Source organism: Leptidea sinapis, chromosome 14 (genome assembly GCF_905404315.1).
Source record: "Leptidea sinapis chromosome 14, ilLepSina1.1, whole genome shotgun sequence".
In the NCBI taxonomy this organism is placed as follows: Eukaryota; Metazoa; Arthropoda; class Insecta; order Lepidoptera; family Pieridae; genus Leptidea; species Leptidea sinapis.
In genome coordinates this window covers 3,166,523-3,186,572 of record NC_066278.1, presented here as the reverse complement: position 1 = coordinate 3,186,572, position 20,050 = coordinate 3,166,523, and the positions used below count along the sequence as shown (strand labels likewise).

General features: G+C 37.5%; 1 protein-coding gene across 2 annotated transcripts in view; it reads left to right on the top strand.

Annotated features, from left to right (window-relative positions):
• The window catches only part of LOC126968061 (nucleolar protein dao-5-like), a 204,559-nt gene that overhangs the window by 74,843 nt on the left and 109,666 nt on the right, over positions 1 to 20,050 (top strand). For both annotated transcript variants that reach the window (XM_050812864.1, XM_050812865.1), the window contains exons 2-3: positions 355 to 3,023; positions 6,115 to 6,214. In XM_050812864.1, the coding sequence (XP_050668821.1) occupies positions 423 to 3,023; positions 6,115 to 6,214 (2,701 nt within the window). In that variant the 5' untranslated portion in view covers positions 355 to 422. The remainder of the gene's footprint in view (positions 1 to 354; positions 3,024 to 6,114; positions 6,215 to 20,050) is intronic.

The following is a 20,050-nucleotide window of genomic DNA, read 5'->3' as shown; positions in this document are numbered from 1 at the left end:
AATTCATGCTTAATTGATGAATCAGTTGTAAATACTTTATTGTTAAGGATAGCATTCTGTAAGATCACTATTAAAATATTGGTTATAGAGCGTTTTCAATAATAATATACGTAAACCATATACCAATCTAAAAATGTTATGATCTCTTATGTCAATGTATGTTCTTATATATACAAAATCCTTGAAACCGTATACTTACCTATTTATTTACCTATCGATTTTTACCTTCTATGTATTATATATTATATTATCATGTTGTTTATTATATTTCGAGTTTTCCTCGAAATATACAAGTGTTTAAATGTATGAATTACTTTCCCTACTTTTTACATAAACGTTTTTATTTTGTTTCAGGATGTAAGGATCACCCAACAATCGATGAAAACATCCCTTTTCATGAACCCTACAGACAAATCACTGTCATGTGGTCACAAGCTTCAAAACCTGTGACTAAGAAGGGAGGCTTAAATAAAACATCGCTGAAAGCTAAATCTGGCAAGAAACAACCTAAGAAGAAACCTTTAACTCAAAAGAAGGTTAAACCTTTGCAAAGAACAATCAAAAGTCCAAAACAAAGTAAAGACAAAGTCGAAGAAAATGTTGCAGCCGCACAAGATGCCTCGACGCTGTCGGCTGGGACAACTAATGTTGAGTCAACAAAAATATCTGCTAAAAGTTTGCCTACCCTTAAAAAGGCAAAAAAAGAATCGAAGGAGAAAAAAGATATAAATTTGAAGACGACAACAAAGAAAATAGCCGTAAAAAAGGCTACAACAAAAAACAGTAAATCTGAATTAAAAACAAAAAAAGTAATAAATAAAGATGAACTTAACCAAAAGAGTGGTGGTGAAATAAAGAAAATAGTCAAATGCCCAAAATCAAAGACAAATAAGAAAGCTACACCTACATCTACATTAAAAATTAGTGATACATCATCGTCTATTGATAGTATGGACAACACAAGGAATTTAAGTTCTGAGGAGTGTCCTAATAAAGATAAAGAAAGACGGAATGAACTTGATCAAAACCTCAGTATTTCAACAAATGAGAAGAGTGATGAAAATAAAACTGAAACTTTAAATTGTAATTCCAACCAAAATATTTTGTCACCGAGATCATCAAAAGGTGATTCAGAAAGACCACCAAAATTTTTTACGTCTACTAGATCTCCAAGGACTGTTGATATTGATGTTAAGTGGAAAAATTCTAAGGGGAGTTTAAATGTTTCTGATAGATTCTTATCGCTCAAGTGTGAACCAAAGTTAACCGAATCAAAGGAAAAAAATACTACTAGCACATTAGTAGCCCAAGGTCCAGAAATAGACGTTTATACATTTACTGAAAAAGTTGATTCTCCTAAAAGTATTTTATCTGATTTCCGTGACCCAATCAATAAAAATATTGGAAGGGTTCGGCCGATAGCGAGAGTTAAAGGTACGATCATTGACAAAAAAGGAGATTCAGAAAGAAAAAAGTTCTCTCCTCACAGACCTATTGAAGAAGTAGTTAAACAATTAAAAGCTAGTAAAAAGTCTGATGCTAATACACAAAATACACCAAGTGTTGACTTAAGTGGTCTAATCAACAAAAGCGATGAACCCAAACCTATAGTAAGTAAATCATATAAGATGGTTGCGCGAAAATCTAGTGTTAGCGGCAAACCATTTAGCCCCATTAGATTTCTCGAACAAGATGCATCAACAGCAAAGATAGAATCAGAAGCAACAGAGCAAAAAGTTAACGTTAAAAAAGCATCACCTAAGTCAAAAAAGCGTCAAATTCAAAAGAAAGCAACTATATCGGATGGCGATATCGATTCATCAAAATTTTCTCTCGGCACCAAAATAAAACATTATAGTTCTTCTGAAGAAAGTGTCTGCGAGTCGAATGATGACAACGATGCCAAAGAATTATCAGAAACAGACGTACCTAGGAATAAAAAATTAAGAGGCAAAAAGCACACAAGAATACTTGATAGTGTGAAAAAGAAGACCTCAAAAGAACTAAAAGAACTTTCAAAAGACTCCCTTATTGATCTCAAGGAAACCTCTGCATTAATTGGTAATGAAAAACCATCTAAGAGGCGCCTAAAATTACTGTCTATGTGGAGTGGACCAAAAAAACATAGAATGGCATCCTTAAACGCCATAGCCAAAGTACATTGCTTGTACGAAAATGAAAGTCGCAGTCATGTGGAACTGGGGTTAATGAAGACAGTTGACCGACAACCTATTCCAAGTACATCAAGAGCAGTGACCTCGAAAAAAAAAGAAACAAAGCCCAAGGAAAACGAGAAACAGAACAATACATCGGAATCTGAATACGAAACCAAAATTGAAAAAGGCAAAGAAAGTTCTGATAGTTCTGACGATAGTCCACCCCAAAGAATTTTGAGAGGTGACCCAGGAATAAGGAGTGCTGGAAAATACTGGGACCCAAAATCCTCAACCTCATCAAGTGAAGACAGTGAATTAGAGTCTAAGGGCAAAATTATAGTTGAAAGAAAGAAAATTACAAGCAAAGTTGCATCGGCTAAACCGGACATTGAAAAAGCCAACCCAAAAATGAAAAAGACTGCAGGAGTCCCTGTAAAGAAGAAAAGAAATAGAAACGAAGTTGTTATGGATCTGAAAGATATGGTAGTACAAAAACGTATGGCAAGTCTTAATGCCACAGCGATCCTAGCGGCAAGTTACGAAAAACGTTCACCGAAATCTAGCAAAGACGACAGCACTTCGGATTCGTGTAGCGACGAATCGTTTTCCCACAAGCCAAAAAACGGGAAAGATTCCGGCATTAAGTCGGAAATTAAAAAGGAAGAATGTAAAAAAGAAACTGAAGAATCTCAAACAGCTGATAGGAAACAAAAAGTTGAAGTGATCGTTAATCAAGATACCGACGTGACAATAACTGGCGTTTATTCTACACACCACCATGAAGGTTTTTGCACTGTGTCTGGAATGCAATACCGCATTTCCTCTACTAGTCACACCCAGACCACTGCAACTGCTAATTCTGACAAGGTGAGTTATATAATATAATATAATATTTATAAATTAAAAACGTCAACGTTCTAAATTCGATTTACAAACACGAATCGAACACATTCCATTCATTTTCAATATGTATTATAAAATATGCGAAAACTGTGCATTGATTATTTCTATACTATACTTACTGGCTGTATGTTATACAAATAACACAAAATCCATAAAAGTACTTCACACAGTATTGTCTGTTTGTCCGTGTGTCTGCTAATGTATATCGTTGTATTCTATAAAAATAACAAGTCAGTATTAGTAATATTGACTGATATATAATGTGCAGGCACCATTAAAAAATAATCTTATTTATTAATGAAATGGGCAAATGAGCAAAAGTTACCAGATTGTAAGTGTAGCAACAAACTTAGAAGATACTTTTGTATAGATGATCCGACAGCGTGATAATTGTCGTTTAATATTCAAAATACTCGGGAGCTAATGACAAGCGTGGCTGACTTTTTACGACTTATCAATCAAAATTAGTTACAGGAAAAATTGATTCGCTTAACTTTTCTATCTTGCTATATCACCGTTATTGATTTTCTACGCACGCTCTGTTCGTCTATACGCTATATATATATCGAGTCTATATAGGTGCGGGCCTTTAATTTAATATAATTTCAATAGTCAAAGGCCGGCAACGCTCCTGTGATTCTTCTAGTGTTGCAAGAGAATATGAGCGGCAGTGATCACTTCACACCGGTGACCAACCACCAGGTACGCTCGTTTGTCCTCCTTTTCCATGAAAAAAAAAAGTCATGTAACGTACTATGAACGTAGACTTATTCGTAAGTGGTCTTTTAATATTTTTATTTTTTAAACATTAAAATTAAAAGTTTTTTAGATTATTTAGCCTTCCAATCTGGACTTAATTGATGATTAAAATAATTTTAAACACCTGCGTTTTCATAAAAAAAAATAATATTACTGCCACTAATATCTAAAAATCGATTAATTTATTGTTTTATTGCAAAAATAACATTCACTGATATTTATAAATACCATGTTGACACAAGGCTCGTAATAAAGACTATATATTTTTTTTTTTATTTATTGGCGACTATTTCTGCCTTGTAATTTTGCTATATAAGATACAATGGTAGCAGTTATAAAAAAAACTTTGATATGTAATTTAAGAAAAACTCCGATTTTTAAAAGTATTGAAGTATACAAATGATTTGAGTTTTCTTTAGTGTTAATTCCGGCAATATTTGTCTTTAAGCAATTTGACACGTGTTTCGCCTCTACACGAGGCATCCACAGGTGGTGTTGTCTTGCCAAAATCTGGCACGGAATTAACCCTAAAGGAAACTCAAATCATTCGTATAATTATGGATTTCCGCAAAGTGACGCCAACATCAATAAAAAGTATTGAAGTAGCTAATATAGTTAACTTAATTTAATGTTTCATAAGGCATCTTAGTTTGGTTTTGTTTAGTGAAATGAGAAAAGAAAGAATATACTTAAATAGAAATATGAGGCATGTACTTTCTATCTTCTATAATAATTACAGAAAAAAAAAACACCCATTTCCTTCATCCATGGTAACTATCTTGATTGATGCCATAAATGCATCTGGCTTACAGTAATTAAATAAAGTCTGTAAACCGGTCGCAAAATACTGATTACCACAAGCGTTTTATATCTCGCCGCGTGTAGTTTAAATTAATGGACATATACTTACTCGTAATATAAATATGAGGTGGTTTTTACCTGAATCAATTATCGCTTAGCCTGCAAAAGTAAATTGAATCCTTTCATTCATTTTGGATATGATAATATTCGATATTTAAATGAACAGTGTTATGAAATTTCCAAAGATTTTATTTTAAGTATAAAGTAATAAAATATTGCAAATATGAAATAGTAGATTGTTAACCGATACTTTTACCCAAGTTAAACACTCTACTTTTCATTGCGAATATAAGGAAAATAAAACTAGTTGTTTATCTAAGCACAGATTAGTATCCCGCCAATTTATGTCGACTTTTTAAATTTCAAATATGGAACTTACCGCGTAATTGTTGCGGTTTATTCCGCTCAAAGAAGTTTGCGCTAAGTTCACACGGGCTGTTTAGAAAGTCACATGGCCGCTGCATTTTTTTTTAATTAGTTCTTTTTTTACATAAAACTCTTCACAGCAGTTCAATTTTTAAAGTTCATTCCGGCCCTTAGGTGGGTAAGTAATTTGTATGAGTTTTTCCCTCTCTATGGAGGGAAGCAGCATTTTCCACCCAATAATTAGATCAAAACAACATTACTTACCGAGTATGAGTAAAGAAAAGATAATTTCGAAACTAAATATCTTTTCTTTCGTATTAAAGGAATTATTTTGTATATAGATAATGGAAGCCAAAAGTGAGTAGTTACGGGGCACCTGCTGTAAGATAATTATTACATACGTAGTTTGTACAATATAAAAAGTAAACAATTTGTTTTTTCACGAATAAAATTTGAAAAACAATAAACTTTTATGAACGAAGCGGGCCTCGAACCCCCGACCTCCGGCCTTCCGTGCATTGGGGCTGAGCAGGTTATCAACTGTAAAGTAGATCCTGTATATGAAGCCACATCCTGAGAGTTGAACATAGCATACAAGATTTTATAACGAAACGACACTCGAACGGTTAGCTCAGTTGGTTAGAGCACCGGCACGCAACGCCGGAAGTCGTGGGTTCATAAAATTTTGTTGTTTTTCAAATTTTATTTGTGTATTAATCCTAGAAGTGAGGGTTATCACTTTAAAAACATAACAAATTAATACACAAATAAAATTTGAAAAACAACAAAGTTTATGAACGATATCACTTTCCGTGCGAGCGCTCTTCCACTGAGACAACCATTCGAGTGACGTCACGTTCATAAATCTTGATAGGTCTTGTTCAACACAGAACGCGGGAGGTCGCGAGTTCGAGTCGCGCATCATTCATAAATTTTGTTTTCATTTTTAATTTGTGTAACTTAAAACGTATTATAACCTTTTTTTGTCACTACCAGCATCTATTTATAGATATAAGATTTTACTGTAAATAATGACGGATGTATAATAATAATATTTTTTTCTATGTAGGAGGAATGCTCACGAGAAGATGGTGCCAGATACACACCTTTGTCAGCATTGTCTTCCATGCAGCCTCCTGCAGACCACATACATCCCCATCCGCATCCTGGTAAGTTGTTTCCAGTGAACTCCTAAACGAATGAACGGATTTTAATTGAGATTACTTCATGGAGTGCAGTTCGGTCCAACTTGAGAGACAGGATAGTTTTTATTTCGATTTGGGACCCATAATTATTTTCATTTCCAATATTTGTTTTGTATGGACATATTTTCTATGAGAGAATTTATTGACGCATGGTTTGACAGTTCTGCTGTGAAACAATTTGATTATAACAACAGGAAGCATATTTTACGAAATAATTCTTACTGTTATGAAATATTATTGACAAATTCATAAAAACAGTATTGCATTTATTATGTACAGAACAACGTCTGTCGGATCAGTTAGTAATTCATATAAAGTTCTTTAATACTATAGTAGCAGTAGAAATCACTGTATGTGCGTCATTCCTCCGGGGCAGTACTACCTTTACAGATTCCACCTATTTCTAACACTTGGACCTAGCTCAAGATGTTCCAAGTGGCTTAATTACTTTATCTACACCAATGCTTTAAATCCTCTATTAAAGATTCTAAAACAGTTAGCTTATTGCCAACATTAAAACACCCATTGTCCTAATAACCATTACATCATCCAAACGAGTGTTGTAATTATATTCGGTTCAACATTACATCATCCGTTTTCATAATAACACTCCTTTGGGGTGATATTATGGTTGCACAAATAAAATTTGAAAACAAAATTTTATGAACGATGCGGGGCTCGAACCCAAGAACTCTGGCATTCCGTGCCAGTGCTCTCCCAACTGAGCTAACCGTTCGCGTGACGCATCGTCATAAAATCTTGAATGCTTTGTTCAACTCTTAGGTTGTCGCTTCATCTACAGGATCTACTTTACAGTTGATAACCTGCTCAAGCCCAATATTTGCATTTATGAAAATTGACTTGAGATGTCGCTCTTGTAAATCTAAACAATTTGTTATGTTTTTAAAGTGATAACTCTCACTTCTAGGATTATTGCCGAGTTTACGTAACTAACTTTTGAAAACAAAATCTCTCAACCTGAGAAGAGAATTTTAAATATTATGACGGTTACTAGGACTGGCTATTTAAATGTTAGCAGTAAGCTAACTGTTGCAGAATCTTTTATAGATGATTCATATTATGGTTGTAGATTAAGTCTTGTATACAACTGTTGATAATTAGTTATTAAAACACTCATGTGATACTATTATTAAACTCGGCTTCCCCTCGTGTGATAAACCCACAAACCCCTTATTACACAACAGTTGAATAAACAACTATTACAATAATCGTCGAGATGTTTACTTCCGTAAACATATAGATACTCTTTGTTAGTAGACAATAACAAAGAGTATCAACCTAATCGCGTTGTTGCTCAGTAGCTGAGTTAAGGGCCACGTACAGACAATAACTGCTCGCATTGTGTAAACTCCACCTTACCGACTGCAGAATTGACATTAATAAGCGACAGTCAGAATTGTATATTATTATCATTCATAGCTATCAAAATAACCGAATTTGAATGATTTTTAGATGCCATACAAGTTTACCAGTGGGAGGCTCGTTTCACCGGATGCCGACTAGATTATAGGTACCACAACGGCGCCTATTTCTGCCGTAAAGCAGTAATGTGTAAGCATTATTGTGTTTCGGTCTGAAGGGCGCCGTAGCTTGTGAAATGACTGGGCAAATGAGACTTGACAACTTATGTCTCAAGGTGACGAGCGCAGTTGTAGTACCGCTCAAAATTTTTGAGTTTTTCAGTAATTCTGAGCGGCACTGCATTGTAATGGGCAGGGCGTATCAATTACCAACAGCTGCACGTCCTGCTCGTCTCGTCCCTTATTATCATAAAAAAATACAATGTAAAAATTTCGTTGCTTATTCTAGCTACCATAAGCTAATTGTAATAACAGGTATTAAGTAAACAAATGATATAATAAATTAGTTCCATTATAAAAACTGCTGACAGAAGTAAAAACTCAACGTCGAAATATCATGTTCTTTTTTAATTTTCAATCAGTCTGGATTATTTAAATTTTATAATATTTTTTTAATTTTAATTATTAAAAAGACAAATTAGTCTAGTTTTAACATCTGTGAGCACTCCAAGCAAAAGTTATATACATTTTATTACCTACATTTTAAAAACTTGTAGTGTTATGCTTAGAAATATACAAGAACAGTAAATAAATATAAGTAAATAAATATACCATATATAATAAAAAAGCGCGTGCACCTTCCTTAAAAGCCGGCAACGATCCTGTGATTCCTCTGTTGTTGCATGCAAGAGAATGTGGGCGGCGGTGATCACTTAACACCAGGTGACCCGTACGCTCGTTTGTCCTCCTTTTCCATAAAAAAATAACAATTTGTTTCAATAACTTTATTTGATTAGTTGTGAAGGTATTATAGTTGTTTTATAGGTACGCATAATTAAATATTTGATAAGGCTCGAAATGACTGGATGATGTTATAGTGAGTGTAGTGCAGTGACGTCTACTCCGCAGCGTCCTGCTAAATGTTTCGGAAAGTATACATCGTACTTACATTAAGGATTGGTCTCCGATGTGCTCCAACTAGATACCGCAAGCGTAGTTTCAAAGTGCGGCAACTAATACTACGCCCAAGTGGGTCTACTCGAGCCAATATCGAACAATGTGTGACGTTGACGTGCCACATGTTGTGTTTAACATTGCTAATAATGGAAACTAAATTGCCGCGTTGCATAGTACAACTTTGTAAAAATAATAGTACAATAAATAAGGAAGACACTGGGGTCACATATCATGGTATGTTACAAAATTTTAAAGATGCCATTGAGTGTCAAGATGCCACGCACACAAGCATCTAATAGATGCCGTAATAAAAAAGCTATTGTTCTTAGGTGGATCCTATTGAGTGTCAAGATGCCACGCACACAAGCATCTAATAGTTGCTGTAATAAAAAAGCTATTGTTCTTAGGTGGATCCTATTGAGTGTCAAGATGCCACGCACACAAGCATCTAATAGTTGCCGTAATAAAAAAGCTATTGTTCTTAGGTGGATCCTATTGAGTGTCAAGATGCCACGCACACAAGCATCTAATAGATGCCGTAATAAAAAAGCTATTGTTCTTAGGTGGATCCTATTGAGTGTCAAGATGCCACGCACACAAGCATCTAATAGTTGCCGTAATAAAAAAGCTATTGTTCTTAGGTGGATCCTATTGAGTGTCAAGATGCCACGCACACAAGCATCTAATAGATGCCGTAATAAAAAAGCTATTGTTCTTAGGTGGATCCTATTGAGTGTCAAGATGCCACGCACACAAGCATCTAATAGATGCCGTAATAAAAAAGCTATTGTTCTTAGGTGGATCCTATTGAGTGTCAAGATGCCACGCACACAAGCATCTAATAGATGCCGTAATAAAAAAGCTATTGTTCTTAGGTGGATCCTATTGAGTGTCAAGATGCCACGCACACAAGCATCTAATAGATGCCGTAATAAAAAAGCTATTGTTCTTAGGTGGATCCTATTGAGTGTCAAGATGCCACGCACACAAGCATCTAATAGTTGCCGTAATAAAAAAGCTGTTGTTCTTAGGTAGTGCGGTAACTAGTTGGAGAGGAGAGGCAGCGGAGACCGATCCGTAATCTAAGACATCGTATTTAAAATTTAACTATTTAATAGAACATACTGTGAGGTAAAATTATCATGATATTCTGAATTATTCTCTCTGTATTTATGTTGTTTTACGAACTGTAAAAAAAAAATATGTACAACTCGTTGTGTTGAACCATACCTTTCGTGGTAATTACGAATCATTACTTATAAATTATCACCGATTTCTTAACTATTCAGTCGTTTACTTTACTATATTCCCAACTATCGGGCATTCACCTTTTCAATTCGATTCATGTGATTTTTTTTTTGTTATATTACATTGCGAACATAAATTAGACTATACTGTTGGAGCTAATCCAAAATCTTAAGTATATTATGCTTGCTTCAATATCGCATCCTAAACAGATTTTCAACACATAATAAGTATTACAACAGTCATTAAAATATTATATCGTGTTGCAGAATAATTTTTTTAGTAATTTGTATCGCTGGCAAAAGGCGTATGAAAGCCACTTACTTCTTACGACTAGCGAAATGAGTTTTTGTTTATTTTTGGAGTAAAAACTTCTGTAGTGTGATTGTGATTCTCTCTTCGTTGTGATTTGAAAGTCGATGAATCGAAAAAGCGAGACAGTAAAAAGAGACAGACACATAAATAAATAAGATTAAACGTGGAAGAATATGAGATAGAAAGCATTATACAGTATTTTGGTACTAAACGAATATATAGTTTAATAGTTGAAGAAGAGATTGTCTTATATATGACGCGAGTATATATTACATAATATATATATAACTTATACTTAATATATTCTGACGACGTATTATCGTACTACACGCCGAACAACAAACGACACCAGGAGAACATAAATATGGTAACGGTGATAGTAATGTCTTTCATAGCGGTTGAAATCGTGTGTCATTCTAGCAACATGTACCAGGACTTCATACACAGTTTAGAGGTTAATTCACAATGCAGGTTTCACTTCTGACATGTGTACTTTGTACGCACGCAATTTAATTTATGTTCTGTTATCCTCATGATTTCCTTCAAGGGTTTGATATTGATGGGCAACATTTACTCGAGACTACTTGTTATTTTGTTGTTTGGCTTGTTTTTACATCTTCTGGTGTTTTAGAAAGTCAAGTGCCCTGTAAATTTGTTTGTGGGTTTTCTTTTTTATGGAAGTGTTAAGTGATCACAGCCACTCAAAGTCTCTAGCAACACCAGAGGAATCACAGGAGCTTTGCCGGCTTTTTAGAAAGGTAACCGCGTACGTTTAAGGTTATCAATATTAAACTTGTACTGGTGGCTGCAGATGCACACTTTAACAAAAAAAAAATCAAAAGAAATATGAAAAACATGCCGACATTTTCATGTTCTGAATATCTCAGTATTTTTTTTAACAATGAACCTGATAACTCAAAGTATAACCGAGGTTACTGAAATTATTTCATAGTCTCATTTTATAATTCACCGTCAACTTTTCTAAAAAGAGATATGAAAGCGCCTATATAGATTTTCTGCGGATATCTTTTCTCTTCTCCGTAGAACTGTAGAATTGGAGATATATGACGTAGGCGATTTTGAATTCGAGAAAGAGATGTGCGAGTCATTAGCAATGATCAAGTGAGTTCCAAGCTCATCCGTGAGTGATTCACTTAAAATAATGCATTGCTTTTATTACGCTATTCCAGTACCTACGCTGTGCATTATTTTTGTTCGGATTAGAAATATTTACTTGTAGCTAGGGTTGCCAACCGTATTCTAATGAAGAGTATTGTTCTCTATATCATGTAGGCGTACTCTATAATCTATAACACTAATAGAGTTTACTAAAATACTTTTTTTTTCACATTTTTTTTAAAAACCATGGTATGCTGCAAAAAAGAACAAAAAATGCCTTTTTAAAAATATAAAATAAATGACACTCTTTTTGTAAGTCTGTACTCTTTATTTACTTCCTTTGAAATCAGACATACTCTATTGCTTCTAATAAAAATTGGCAACCCTACCTGTAACCCTATGTGTTGTTTGAAATCGCAGAGATATTCAGTTAAAATAAAAACGAAAAACATTTCTGAATCACGAGGTATGTTAAAACATTTTGAAGAAATCTTTCCCGGTGAGCGATACTATGCAGGAGCATTTGTATATAAAAATATATAATCTTCCACCATTGATGTTGATATTAACATTGACTTATAGTTACGACATTTTTTTTTTTTTTTTTTGCGCCCAAGCAAGGGAATGGGCTACCCTCCGGGATAACGACGGGAGGGAGGTGGTGAATGCTCATGCATACCAACGCAGCCTAAGTCTGCGTTGGTTATGTGGGACTCACGTGAAAACCTAGGTGCCTACCCACTAAACACCACCTGCAGTTGGCTTTGGGCAGGTGCCCTCTAAGCCTTCATCGAAGGCGACCTTCTCATGGGGAGAGAGAGGCGCAAGCGGCACTCCCTATGGAGTTTCCGCTGGGATATTGCACAGAGGGTGCTATCTAATTGGGACTAGTCACATCAGAAGGATGATCACAAAATAGAGGTGAATGCGTCTGATTGTCCCCGGATGCCAAGAGGCGTTCCAGGTCAGACGAGAGTTTGTTAGGGGGATCGGAGAGGGCGTGTCTGGGCCTCCTGACTTGATGACGTGAAGGAGGGGAGGCGGTATAATCCGCTGCCTCCTTAATCAGGGGATTTGGGTGATTGTCTGAGGACTTAAAGAAAGTTTCAGACAAGCACTTAAGGTGTTGTTGGATGGTGGGGAGCTCTAAGTCCCGGTGAAGGTCTGCGTTTCGAACACACCAGTGGGCATTGACAGCCTTACGGCAGAAAATGGATTGAACTGTTTGTAATTTGTCTATAATATTGGGTTTCGCATCAGCGAAAACTGGAGCGGCGTAAGTCAAAACCGGTCGAATGCAAACCTTGAAGAGTGTTCGCTTGTTCCTAAAAGACATTTTACTGTGCCTACCTAACATACTGTTTAGGCGGTACAGATAGAAGCGGGCGGTACCGGTCACCTTCTTGACGTGAGGCCTGAAGGTGAGTTGGGAGTCGAGGGTCACACCCAAGTACTTGGTTGTGGACCTGAAGGGGATAGGGGAGCCTAATAGATGAATGGGTCGATCGCGGCAGAAGCGTCTGCGCTTAAAATCAAAACGGACTGCGGAGCTTTTATCCGGGTTGACCTCAATACGCCATTTCCTAAACCAGTCACCTAGCTCATTAACTGAGCGTTGGAGCCTGGAGAGGACTGAAGATATCTGTTGGGACTGGACGTAGAGAGCGGTATCGTCAGCGAAAAGAGAGAGTTGGACTCCATTTCTAGGGATGGGAATATCGTTGGTATACGATATGTATAGAAGTGGTGAGAGCACTGAGCCCTGTGGTACCCCAGCCGTGAGCAGGCGAGGGGAGGAGAGGACACCTTCGTGTCTGAAACGAAAGGTACGTTTGTGGAGATAAGAAGCTACTATGCGGACTAATCGGGATGGGAGGCCTAGAGCGTGGAGTTTATATATTAGGCCTTCGTGCCAGACTTTGTCAAAAGCCTTGGCGACGTCGAAGAAGACAGCGATTGTCTTCTTACGTTTGGGATAGAACCCGCTGTAGATGTACTCTACAATGCGGTGGACTTGCTGAGGACAAGAGTGTTTAGCACGAAAGCCGAATTGTTGATTTATTATTAAGGGAGGGCCGTCCGTTGGAAAGAGATGCTTTCTCATACGGAACAGAATAACCCGTTCAAAGACTTTCCCCATAGCCTTGTGGAGGCTGATGGGGCGATGGTTGGAGGGGATATTGAGGGGTTTTCCTGGTTTAGGGATCCCTATAACTATGGCCTCTTTCCAAGCGGTTGGAAAGAAGCAGTGGTCGAGGCAGGCGTTGAAGAGGAGGACAAGAAAGAAGATCACCTGCTCGGAGAAGTATTTGAGCGCCAGGTTGGAAATACCGTCGGCTCCTGGAGCTTTGCGAGGTTTTAATCCACGGATGATGGATTTAACCTCCTCTACAGAAGTTGAAATGGGATCGTCGGTGAGAGGCATTGAGTTCAGACGGCTGACCTCATTCTCCACCGACGCTACGTGGAGGGGTTCGAAAGAAGAAGTGCTGGGTGAGCATTGTGAAGCAATGCTTTCAGCAAAACACTCCGCTTTATCCCTGTCCTCGAAAGCTGTACTGCCGTCGGGGCGTATCAAAGGCGGAGTGTGGAATACTGCGTCAGTACGAAGGGCTTTCGCCACTTTGTAATACGCCTGGTGTGAAGGGGATATGTTCTCCATGAGTGAATCCCAATTGGAATTCCTCAATTCGGAGAGACGTAACCTAACTTGGCTCTGGAGGAAGTTAGCGCGTGACCTATAGTTGGGCGTTGGGTACTTGGCGGCTCTTCTGAGAGCTGCATTCTTGGCTCTAATGAGGTTCATGACATCAAGCGGGAGCTTATGGCTGTTAACCTTAACCACCCGCTCGTTGTCATGGAGAGCGGACTGCACTGTTTGAGTAAGTGCTTTTACCGTGATGTCAATCTTATCCGTACTATCGAAATAGTTGGACGAGATTGCATACAGTGAATTGTGGGCATCAAAAGTTGATGCAAGAGACTCCCTATAACCCTCCCAGTTGGTGAGGGTTTTAGGGTGTATGGTGGTAGGAGTGGGGGCATGGGGCCCGAGCTTGAGGGAGACTGGACGATGGTCGGAGCCCAGGTCATCGAGTGGTTCAATCGCCCTTAAATTAAGAGCGACACCCTTGACCAAGGCGATGTCTAAAATATCGGGGGAGTGTGCTACGTTATCCGGGTAGTGCGTTGGAGAGGTGGGACTTAAGACGTCTAAGTCCATAGACCTAACTAGACGGCGGAGCTTGATGCCATTCCCGTTTGTGGATAGGCACTTCCAGTCAGTGTGTTTGGAGTTGAAATTCCCAAACAAGATGACTGAGTCACCTAGACAGAGGAGAGTCTCAAGGTCGCTCTGGAGAGGGATCTTGAGAGTAGGGAGGTAGATTGAGGCTATGATCAGGGACGGTTGGCCTGACATGCCCAACTGACAGACGGTTGCTTCCATGTTGGTAAGCACTGGAGTAGCGATTTGCGAGCAATGAAGGGATTTCTTGTAGTAAATGGCTGTGCCTCCGCCACGACGGTCGTCGGCTCTGCCATTGTGTACAAGAGAGTAGGAAGGGATCGATAATCCCTTTGAAGCGTCGGGTTTAAGGAATGTTTCTTGGATAAGCAATAGGTCGATGTCCTTATTGCGAACAAATTCCTTAATCTCTGGGAGGTTGGTGCGCAGGCCGCGCGTATTGAATGAGACAAGTGATAAGCCTTGAGGCTTCACTCGCCCCATGTTCGGTGATGAAGCGTTACGCGATTGGGACATTAGTACAAAGAATTCACCAGGTCTTGGTGCTCTATCATTGCAACCAGGCGCTCAGCAGGAGACCTAGCTGATTTAAATTTGTTGGCGAGAATGTTGAATTCTTTAATATCGAATTCTCCATTCTTCAAGAAACTCAGGGGGTTTTTCACTCCTGAGTCTGGTTGGGTAGGTGTTGCTCATCTGCGGCCACTCGGGGTTGAATTGACATTGGATGTCTGGGAGATCGGGGCTGCTTGTCTCCAAGAAGTGGAGAGTAAAGGCCCGGTTGTCCTCTTCCTCAGTTGAGGGAAGTTCGTGCCAGTGGCCGGAGGTGGCCCTGGTTTTGAAGACTGCTTCTTAGCAGGCTTCGATGTTGAGGGACGAGGGGCGCGGGGACATCCGCGGTAGTTCGCGGGATGTCCTTCCTGCCCACAAAGGACGCAAGCTGGAGGAGTCTCCGCATCGCGGGTGCGTTTGCACTCCTTGGTTGTGTGTGGCTCTAGGCACTTGACGCACCTAGGCGGGGCTGAGCAGTTTGCAGCTGCGTGGCCATAAAGCTGGCAGCGATGGCACTGCCCTGGGAAGCCCCGTCTGTGTGGAGCTTCAACACGGATGTTTGAGAGCCCACATACGATGAGCTCTCTCTTTGTTGTTTTGTTAAGATAATTGATTCTGTTCGCTAATAATAATCTAGAAAATAATCAACTTCTATGTAAAGTAGGGGAACGGTTGTACCTTGGCACTCACTATGTGTACCTGGGCCATAAGGCTGATTTCAAAAACTCCCGCGATGTTAAATTCTATTGTCTGTTGCATTCTGTTCGGCACTACTGACTTTTCAATTTGAAAGTAGTTGCTTACCTCCATTAAGCCGGTGTTTTTCGTGTTAATTATTAAAACAAACACACAGTATACATTTTTGATAGTTTGGTGGTGAATACTTAAATAATTGTCCTTTCAAAAATGGTGATACAGATGTCTATGGGCGCGGGCGGTGTGTCTCAGTTACCATCAGATGAGTCCGTTTGGCACCTATTACATAATAATATTACAATATTTTATTAACGGTTATCAATTTATATAATTCTGAATAGTTTGCGGATTTAATCGTGTCGTGAACAGAAAACGGGGTAAGACTAGATAAGTGGACACTCTTTAATATACTGGCTGAGGATTAAGTTGGCAGAACGCCAATCTTAAACTGGAAAAGATACGAGACGTCTGCAAGGAGCATAAGAAACTATATTTTTATGTTTTTGTCTTTCAAAATGGTCACTTAAATTACATTGCAATGTTAAGGCGGCCTACTCATGAAGAGAGTTAAGACACAAATAAAATTTTTTGTTTGTGTCTTTTATTTACTTTATTTACTTTGTTCAACTCTCAGGTTGTGGCTTCATCTACAGGTTCTACTTTACAGTTGATAACCTGCTCAACCCCAATATTTGCATATTAGGAAATTGACTTGAGATGTCGTTCTTGTAAATTAAAACAATTTATTATGTTTTTAAAGTGATAACCCTCACTTCCAGGATTAATCCACAAATAAAATTTGAAAACAAAATTTTATGAACGATGCAGGACTCGAACCTCTCACGTTCCGTGCGAGTGCTCTGCCAACTGAGCAAACTGTTCGAGTGACGTATCGTGATAAAATCTTGTTTGCTTTGTTGTGAGAGTTAAGACGTCAGGTCCTGACGGGCGCAGCAGAAGACGTCTTCTCTTCAGCGTCTAGTGACGTCACGTAGAACTATATAACAAGATTGTGAATATGCTGAGATGGTTTGGACATGTCGAGAGAAGAAAGTGTATAAGGCCAGTGTGAATGAAAGTGTTGGAAGGGGTAGACCTAGGCAGACGTTTCAAGATCAAATCAGGGACGTCTTGAAAAAAGGCCAGGTCAAGAGTACCCTAAACCGGAGAGCATGTATGAAAGGAATAATGAAAGTGGACGAAGCGAAAGAAGTATGTAAGGATCGTAGCAAGTGGAAAGAAGTGGTCTCTGCCTACCCCTACGGGATAGAGGCGTGATTTTATGTATGTATGTATGTGAACCCGTTTTAACGCGTGGGAGGTTATAGATAGCTACACATATTACTGCACGTATCTATATTATCTAAACAGGAAAGACTTGTTATTTTGTTTGTATTGAGTAAACTTAAAATAATTGACTGATATTAATAATTATTACATAAAAGAATGGTATAATGATTTAGTTATCTACTTTCATTAAAATGGTCAACACCAATAACATTAAATTAAGACAATTCACTATTAATTCAGACATTCATCTCGCTCACAGTACTTCACGTATTCTGACATTATCCCGAATTATTATATTATATGGCCAGTTATCTTCAATTCTTTAAAACTGTTTCTACTTATAAAAGTTATTTTATTTACAAATAAAATTCGAAAAACAAATTTTAATGAACGATGCGGGTCTCGAACCCACGACCTCCGGCATTCCGTGCCGGTGCTCTAACCAACTGAGCCAACCGTTCGACTAACGTATCGTTACAAAATCTTGTTTGCTTTGTTCAACTCTCAGGTTGTGGTTTCACCTACAGGATCTACTTTACAGTTGATAACCTGCTCAGCCCCAATATTTGCATATTAGGAAATTGACTTGAGATGTCGCTCTTGTAAATCTAAACAATATGGGACGAGAGCCGCATCGTTCATTTTGTTTTTCAAATTTTATTTGTATATTAGTCCTAGAAGTGATAGTACTAGAATATTGGGAACGGCCGTTACCAGATCGTATGTTATGGTATAATAAAGTATGACGTCACAATATCAACAGCATATCCCGACAAACTGCCTTAATATTTTTATAAGAATGCTTATAACTATAGTTAAACTTTAAGTTAGGATATCATTCTCACCATCTGGATGTGTGGCGGTCCTCCACAGTGCGGTTTTCAAGGAGCTTTCTTCCACGTACTACTAAGCTGGAATGAGCTTCCTTGTGCGCTGTTTCCGGAACGATACGACATGGGTACCTTCAAAAAAAGCGCGTACACCTTCCTTAAAGGCCGGCAACGCTCTTGTGATTCCTCTGGTGTTGCAAGAGAGTGTGGGCGGCGGTGATCACTTAACAACAGGTGACCCGTACGCTCGTTTGTCCTCCTATTCCATAAAAAAAATGCCTAAATATTTTTATAAAAATGCTTCTAACTATAGTTAAACTTGAAGCAAACCAAAAGCGATCTCATCAAAGCAACATTCAGTTTCTTGCTAAACTGAATCTCATCTCGCTGCTCGTTCATTAGCGAGTGAGTTGCGATGCGTGCCCTATTTATAGTGGCGCTGCGGATTCTTTATCAAAAGCCATAAAGCATACAAAAGGCACTCAAAGAGTACTTTTATAATATCTCATGTCATCGAGCGTGTGTCGAATCCGTAATGACATAAGTGTATTATTCAAGCAACGTGTTCATCAAAGTAATTAAATAAATAATTATTTTTATTCAAAACTAGCTGACCCGGCAAACGTTGTTTTGCCATATAAAGTAAAATTCACGCGATAGTTTTATAAGTAATAAAATATTGCCTATATTATAGCCTGTACATCATTTTGTTCTATTGTCAATAGTTTTTGCAGGGCACGCAAAAATAGGTTTTCGATTTTACACCTTGTGTTACAAAATAGCAATTTTATTACGGATCCCTAATTTTGAAAAAAAACATAGCCTATAGCCTTCCTCGATAAATGGACTACCCAACACTGAAAGAATCATTCAAATCGGACCAGTAGTACCAGAGATTAGCGCGTTCAAACAAACAAACAAACACTGCAGCTTTATAATATTATAGTATAGATAGGATGTGACATCACTTATTGAAAGTCAAAAACACTAATTTCAAAAAGAATGCCTAAAACCTGAGAATAATGGGCGCAACAAACTCAGCGGTCTTCTTTTCTCATATAAAGTATGTTTACAAAGTAATATTGTACAATTAAACTTATTATTTATCAGCATCATTAAGAAAGTCATTTATGTTATAGTAACCTTTACCACACAGACGCTTTCTTAACAATTCTTTTGAATATCGTAATACTTTTGTTTTGAACATTTTCTGGGATCTTGTTGTAAAAGTTTATACATCGCCCCACAAAAGACTTACTAACTCGACTTAGCCGAGTAGTTATATACATTTTATGTAACCATACACTATATTCAATTAATATTTTACAAGGATATTTTACAGATAATATGAAATTCCTATTGACTCGAAAAATTATTTATACTACCTATGGATTTGCATAAACGTGCTCAAATGAATAAATTTTATAGGATTTTAACGGGTTTAATCCCTAAATGACTGACGCGGCTTATTTCTTTTAAAAAATATATTTTTAATAGTTTGTTTATTCCATAAGTTTTTATTCATTTTCAAATTGCAAATAAAAAGTATTCTAAACCGCTGTATGACAAGTATGTTTATAAAAGTTAATTAACGTAAATTTATATGTTTTGTGATTTATACAGCGTTTTTTTTATTTAAAATTGTAAAATATGACTACATGTGTTGTTTGAGTTTTCTCAGTTTATGGGAATGCGTTAAGGCTGTGGACCGAGCCAACGGCCTTTAGAAATCGAGCGGAGCTAAGTTACCTCTCTCGCACAAGATCGCCATATTTTTAATTCAGAATTAGAAGCATTTTTAATTTATTTCTAAGTATAATACATTAACAAAAGTAACAAAACTATATCATGTTAAATAGTTAGGGGGTTAACAGTTAAGAATTGTCATTCAATTATTTTTCTGGTTTTAATGATTAACATTAACTCCAACTGTAAAAGTTAGGGGTAGTGCGGTGATTTTTTTTCGCAATGTCCATAAAAGATAGAAATGTAAAGTAAAACTGAATTT